At 41.3% G+C, this 7730-nt stretch overlaps 1 protein-coding gene across 1 annotated transcript in view; it reads left to right on the top strand.

The window, feature by feature from the left end:
* The window catches only part of LOC108544245 (putative tetratricopeptide repeat protein 41), a 90154-nt gene that overhangs the window by 31806 nt on the left and 50618 nt on the right, over positions 1 to 7730 (top strand). The window contains 2 exon segments of the mRNA XM_017895296.1: positions 1573 to 1733; positions 5251 to 5692. Coding sequence (XP_017750785.1) covers positions 1573 to 1733; positions 5251 to 5692 — 603 coding nt within the window.

Genomic DNA, 7730 nt, shown 5'->3' with positions numbered 1-7730 from the left:
AAAGAAAAAAGAAAAGAAAAAAAAAAGAAAAGAAAAAAGAAAAAGACTCAAACATCATAGATAGTTTTACTATTGGGTGGTGATTTTCTGAAATGGTGACTAAATCTTGGTGTCATTTTAGACAAAGCAATGTATAATCTTCCATCAATTTGTGTGGTGGTACATTCTAGAAAATTCAATGTGTTTTAAAACCGTACAAAAAATACTTTGTGTTCATATGTAAAATGGAGTTGGTTTCTAGGTTAGGTCATTATGAATTTTTTTTCCCCCTTACGTGATTGTCAAAATATCTGAAAGTCAGGTAGACCTGTGGACAAAGCTTCATTGGGTATGACTGTCCTGTGTTGTAGGATATCTCAAAACCCTGGAACCTCTCCTGTTAAGAACCACTGCTCTCTAAGCAATGTCCTATTTTTCAAGTGTTCATGGCGCCTTCCTATGTCCCAGCCTTTGGAGATGCTGTCTTGATGATATGCCCTTCTCCTCGTCTCTGCCTGTGCACCCTTAAAGGCTTGTTTGAAGTGTCTTCCATACGGAGCTTTTCTTTATTGTGATGGTTCTACATCAAGCTTCAGTAGCCTTCAGACTCATATTCTGCCTTGAAATGTGGCTATTTGTATACAGAATCAATTTCCACTTCCTTTAGGTGGTTGACTTCATATATGAATCATTTTATCTCCTCTCGGCATCTAGCATGGAACCGTCACATAATAGGCAACTGATAAATATTTGCTAAACATAATTACTCTCAACAATTCTAACAAAATCTTAATGCATCTGAGAGGCCTAATCCATTAAAGCATCTACGTGTGACTCGATTTTCCAGACCTCAACATGCTTAAATTTCTGTAGAAAATATTGCTTTTGAAAAATAAAAGCAAGACGGAAGTTGCAGTAAAATGTTCTTAGAGTATTAGGCAGTTGATTACAACTTGGGGTTGCTGCTATTAGGTCACTTTATCACAGTCTGAAAGTCAAACATCTCTAATGACTTCCTTTGCCTTTTGGGGGTTCATAGCTTAGTTCTTCCTAAGATTGTATACTTTCCAGAGTCCAAAGTCTAGGGTCCAATAGTGTGGGTAGAGTTTAGGATTGTTTCTGTTAAGTTTAAGATGGGCTAGGGCCAAGGAGAGGAGACAGTGGGTAGGAGCTCCTGTATCTGAGCATTACTGGAAGAGCCCAGGGCGGTGGCTGTGACCCTAAGCACGCACCCAATGTTAAGGAGTGTCAGAAACTTCATAGATCACAGGACTTCTCTTCATATCCAACTCTTTGTAACATGGCCTGTTTTTGCATTCTGGAAGATGAGAGTAATGTTTTGGATCATACAAAAATATTTTTATATCAAATCCTGAAAATGTGTTGGAGACAATCTGGTGGTAAACATCACTATTATCTCTTTTGGGTTGAATATTTTGAGGATGGTAATCACATGTATACATATGTGTGTTAGCCGTACAGCTGTGAGTAGCGCTCATTTTTCCCAACCTCTTTTGCTTCCCCAGCCCATAAACATGTTTTAACAATGACAGAATCATTTCCACCTAATTTGAACAAATTTCTATGCTGTAGGTACTCAGCTCGAAACAGATATTCTTAATGAAGACTCAGATGCCTTGGTCTTTCCACTTCTTGTGGAAGTATTTATTGCTTCCATCAGTTTAAAGCCATGCATACTTGTACTAGATGGAATTGAAGAACTGATTGGCATTTATGGGATTTCAGGTCAGAAGGTAACATCTTTTTAAAATGATATTTAAAACTATTTTATCACAACTTTATAAAAATAAAACAATTAAAAAAAAGAAATACAAATAATAAAAACTTCATTATTTAGGATGTATTATATATAACACCTTTCCATTGCATCACACATCTCTGGTTTCAGCCAACACTGCTTTTAGTTACTGCTTTGTATTTTAATTAATTAAGAGATAGGGTCTTTTGTGTTGCCCAGGCTGGAGTGCAGTGGGATGATCATAGCTCACTGTAACCTCTAACTCCTGGGCTCAAGCCATCCTCTTGCCTCAGCCTCCAGACTACAGGCACACACCACCATGCCTGGCTGATTTTTTCAACTTTTTATAGAGATGAGGTTTTGCTATGTTGCCCAGTCTTATTCTGAACTCCTGGGCTCAAGCGAGCTTCCCAGTCTGCTTTCTAAAGTGCTGGGATTACAGGTGTGAGCAACTGCACCCAGCCCTGCTCTATATTTTATTGAACAAATACTTCTATAATGTATTTACAATGGGCCAGGCACCATTTTTGGAACTTTAAGAACATTAATGCATTTAGTTGGGCACGGTGGCTCACACCTGTAATCCTAGCACTTTGGAAGGCTGAGGTGGGTGGATCACCTGAGGTCAGGAGTTCAAGACCAGCCTGGCCAACATGGAGAAACCCCGTGTCTACTAAAAATACAAAAATTAGCCAGGCATAGTGGTGGGCACCTGTAATCCCAGCTACTTGGGAGGCTGAGGCAGGAGAATCGCTTGAACCCGGGAGGCAGAGGTTGCAGTGAGCCAAGATTGTACCATTGCACTCCAGCCTGGGCAACAAGAGTGAAACTCCATCTCCAAAAAAACAAAAACAAAAACAAAAAAGAATATTAATACATTTAATTCATACAACAACCATATGAGAAAGAGACTGTGTTCATCTTCCCTGTTTACACAGGGTGAACTGAGCATAGAGATGGTAGGTGGCTTGTCTAAGGTCCTAAGATGGTTAAGTGGTGGACTCAGAATTCAGACATGGGCATTCTGGTTCCAGCCACTGGGGCCTTTCCCCATGCACATATCTGTCCTCCATTTTATACTTTGATCAGTCTTATTGTTCTTTATGTATTATAGTTTGGTCTACCTCATCTTCACTGGTTTTGCACATACAACATTGCATTCATGGGTTGTCATCTTCAGTTTTTCTCCTGTTTGAAATAATATTGGATCAATGGAACCTCTACTAATACTTGGCACCAGTTATTACTTTGGGAAGCAGCTTCTTTAAATCTTAAAAGTATATGTAATCAAATATGTGAATAAGATCTGTTTCTTATAGAAATATGATTAAAAAAAGAAGAAAATAGGAAATTAAATACACTCATGTCTCACCACTGGTAAATATTTTGCTGCTGTATATGCTTTTACCTATGGATATCTATATATACATATACATATTTATGTAAAGAAGTTACACACCACATTGTTTCTTAACCTGCTTTTTAATTTAATATATCATAATGCTGGGCATATAATCCCAGCACTTTAGGAGGCCAAGGCAGGCAGATCACTTGACGTCAGGATTTCGAAACTAGCCTGACCAACATGGTGAAACCCCATCTCTACTAAAAAAAAATACAAAAAATTAGCCAGGCATGGTGGCACACACCTGTAATCTCAGCTACTTGGGAGGCTGAGACAGGAGAATTGCTTTAACCCAGGAGGTGGAGGTTGCAGTGAGCTGAGATGACACCACGGCACTCCAGCCTGGGTGACAGAGCGAGACTCTATCTCAAAAAAAAATTGTATGTATACCATGAGCACTTACTATAGGCAAAGCACTATTAGCAAAGACAGACAGACATAGTCCCTGTAAAGAAATGGAGCTTTCATTCTAGTGGGGAATGGCAGTCATTAATGAAGTCATATCACAACTGTGACGTGTGCTGCTACAGACTGATATGTAGTATTGTGACAGCCTCTCATGAAGGGATGGCTTTCTGGAAGAAAGACCTGAGGCAGAGCTCTTTAGAAGGAGGAAGGATGGCCAGACAGTTAGCTGAAGCAGTTTAGGGCAGCGATTAGGAGCCTGCATCTGGTGCCAGACCCTTGGTTTGAATCCCAGCTCTGCCACTTAAACTAGCTTAAACTAATTAGATAAGGCATGTAGCTCCTCTATCCTCTATCCTCTATTCTTTCTCTGCCTTTCTAGAGTGTTGTAATGAGGATGGAGTGAGTTCATGTATTAAAATTATGCCCAGGATTTAATTTGCAGAAGTATGGTTGGGCGACCACATGGAGAGGCCAGTACCACTGAAAGACGAAGTCATTACTTATGTTTCCTGAGAGAAGGGGACACACTGTGCAGGGACCCAGGGGAAGGGTGGTCAGGAGGCAGAGGACAGGAGAAAGGGGAAACTGAAGCCAGAGCCCTTACTGGGGTTTCTATAGGAATGGCAAGGCAGGGCAGGGTAAACAGTTTAGGGTTGGCTAATTTGAATTTTTTATTTTTATTTTATTTATGTATTTTTTTTGAAACAGCATCTTGCTCTGTAGTTAAGGCTGGAGTGCAGTGGTGCAATCATGGCAATCATAGCCTTTACCTCCCGGGTTCAGGCCATCCTCCCACCTCAGCCTCCTAAGTAGCTGGGACTGCAGGCTGTAGGTATGAGCCATCATGCCCAGTTAACTAAAAAAAAAAAGAAATGTTTTTGTGCAAATTAACCCAGGCTTAATTTGAATAATTTTGATGGGCTTTGGGCACAGAGACTGCCTCTAGTTGTCTGGTACCCGGCCCTGGGTTGATTTAGGGCAGGGTTATTGTGTGAGTTAGATCTGCACGCTAAAGGCAGATTCCAGGCAGGCTGTCCACCACCCCCAGGAGTTAGCTAGCCTTGGGAAGGGCTGGATGTGTAAGGTCCTGGGGAATGTTAAATAATCCTAAGATGCAGAAATTAAAACCCATAATTAATACAGTTAGTACCTACAGACACATTCAACACAGTGCCTGGCTCAGAGTGAGTATGTGATGGTTGGTGTTATCAGGCAAAGAGGTACTGTGGGAAAGGCTATTAAAGGAATTGAGAAAAGATTGATCTTATTAGGTATTTATTTTGTTCCAAAATTAAATGATTTAACTCGTGATAGTATTGCTGCACAAAGTGACAACTTCTCTTTTTCAACTGAATGGTTCCAATTGCGCTCTTCAGTTTCCTCTGGTTATTCCTGTAGGTCATTCTTCAGAAGTATGTGATTTTATTAAATTACTTGCCCCTAAGAAACTCTTTTTACAGTTCACATTTGCACAATCAAATTCATAACTGACACATGAGTCAAATACGGTTCTATTGAATGTGACTTGATATTTTCTTAGCACTTAATGCTTGCAATTCAAGTTACTATTTATAACCTTCACTCCAACCCTTATTCTATACTTACTCCCTATATTGTACCTACTCTAAGTTGAAAAACCATCAACAAAGTAATTTTAAAGTCTTTAATGTTTTCAAATGTCTTTGATTCTCTCCATCAGGCGAAAGATTTCTCCTGGCTGCCACACTCACTCTCCCCTCATTGTAAATTTATCATGAGCACTGTCTCTTCCAGCCTGTCCTACAAGTCACTGTGTGCCCGCCCGGATGTGAGGACAGTGGAACTCATTAGCACAAGAGATGAAGAAACAAAATTAAACATCTTTAGAAAGCATCTCTCCATTCCCAACGTGGACCCCTTCCAACAGAGCAGACAGTCTTTGAGGAAAAAACCAGATCTGAGTCCTTTAAAACTCGCAATCCTAGCCAATGAATGGAAAGAATGTAGAATCTACCACAATGAGTTTCAGTGTTTGAAGGAGTACTTGGAGGCCGTCTCTGTTCAGGAGCTCTGGGAATTAGTTCTCAAACGCTGGATTGAAGACTACAGTTGGACTTTTCAACCAAAAAGGTCAAATTCAGACACTGTGTCTTCAGGAGAAGGTAGGCCTTGGCCATTGCTGACAACTCTGTGGGAGTCCACAGGGAGAAAGATGTGTGGTGGACTCCTGCACAGGGAAGGGGGCTCTAGGGACAGAGTTGTCCGAGAAAACACAGGATGCCCAATGACTTTTTTTTTTTTTTTTTGAGATGGAGTCTCACTCTGTCACCCAGGCTGGAGTGCAGTGGCACAATCTTGGTTCACTGCAACCTCTGCCGCCTGGGTTTAAGAGATTTTCCTGTCCCAGCCTCCCGAGTAACTGGGATTACAGGCACCCGCCACCACACCCAGCTAATTTTTTGTATTTTTAGTAGAGACAGAGTTTCACCATGTTGGCCAGTCTGGTCTCATACTCCTGACCTCAGGTGATCCATCCGCCTCGCCCTCCCAAAGTGCTGGGATTACAGGCATGAGCCACCATGCCCGGCCTGCCTAGTGAAATTTGAATTTCAGATAAACAACAAATAATCTTTAGTAGAAATATGTCTCAGATATTGCATGGGACATACCTATGCTAACAATTATTTGAATTACAGATAAATAACAAATAATTCTCAGTATAAGAATGTCCCAAATATTACATAGGACATACTCACACTAAAAATTAATTTATTACTTATCTGAAATTTATATTTTACTGAGCATCCTGTATTTTTATTTGCTAAATTTGCCTCCTCTAAAGGACTCTGTGTTGGCTGTAAGGAGAACTGTATTAGATATAAATTTCAGTCACATTTTTCAAGAATGTAAGAAATAGAGCTTTCTTATTTTTATAAGTCAATGTATCTCTCTTCTGAGCCCACAGGCCTGCTGATGGCAAATACCTCATCCAGTCCATTCAGGTTAATTCCATCAATATGGTTTGTTTTCAGTGAGCTCAGGATTTTCTCAGTCGGGGGAGGATTTGTGGCCTTCCCGTGTCTCCTTTGGGTTGATCTGAGATCCAAGGGCCTGGGTGCTGGGTGGCCTTGGTTGTCCTCTGTCCCTGCTGGTCTCCATGGTCTCCATGGTCCACAGATGTTGACTTCTCTACACTTCTGTCTTCCTCTAGGATACCCGTGTGCCCATCTGTTCTCAGGTTGCTGGATCTCTGTGGCTTCTGGCTGACAGGGGCCACATCCTAACAGAGGGTCCTCTCTCCTCTGCCAACTTCTGTGCTCTGCTTGAGTCTTGTTCTCCTCTCTGATTCTCTCCTATACTTTCTCAGTTTCACAAATGCTTTTCCTCCTGAGTGGGAGAAAAAACCCTCTTTAGATCACCCTGAACTTATCTGAGTTTATTGTTTATCATAAAAAAAAATTTATTCCCTGTGTTTCGAGTTATTTATTTATTTGTGTATTTTATCTAGGGTCTCACTATGTTGCCCAGGCTGGCCTCCAACTTAAGGGATCCTCCTGTCTCAGCCTCCTGAGTAGCTGAGATTACAGGTGTGCTACCACTTTGCCTGGCTCCAGGAATGTGTTATGATGATACTCAACAATCAGGCTTTTGAGAGTCAAAATTTGTTCCCTCAAGCCATTGTCACTGCCATGAACTTCAAAAGTCTATTTTGAAACTTGAGTTTTTCTCTCTTTGTCTCTGCTATAACAGTCTCCTCTTAAGGTCAGTGAGTTTAGAATGGAGCAGGGATGGGGAAGTGGGGGTGAGAAATAGAAAATACTTGGAATGAAGACACAGCTGGACATGGTGGTTCATGCCTGTAATTCGAGCACTTTGGGATTCTGAGGTGACTTGAGGTCAGGAGTTTGAGATCGGGCAACGTGGTGAAACCCTGCCTCTACTGAAAATACAAAAATTAGCTGGATGTGGTTGCACATGCCAGTAATCTCAGTTACTCAGGAGGCTGAGGCAGGAGAATTGCTTTAACCCGGGAGGTGGAGGTTATAGTGAGCCAAGATCATGCCACTGCACTCCAGCCTGGGTGACAGAGCGGGACTCCTTCAAGAAAGAAAGAAAGAAAGAAAGAAAGAGAGAAAGAGAGAAAGAGAGAAAGAGAGAAAGAGAGAAAGAGACAGAGAGAGAGAGAGAGAGAGGGAGGGA

The sequence above is a fragment of the Rhinopithecus bieti genome, unplaced genomic scaffold (assembly GCF_001698545.2).
Source record: "Rhinopithecus bieti isolate Rb0 unplaced genomic scaffold, ASM169854v2 scaffold_24306, whole genome shotgun sequence".
NCBI classification, from domain to species: domain Eukaryota; kingdom Metazoa; phylum Chordata; class Mammalia; order Primates; family Cercopithecidae; genus Rhinopithecus; species Rhinopithecus bieti.
This window is presented reverse-complemented; position numbering and strand designations above follow the sequence as displayed.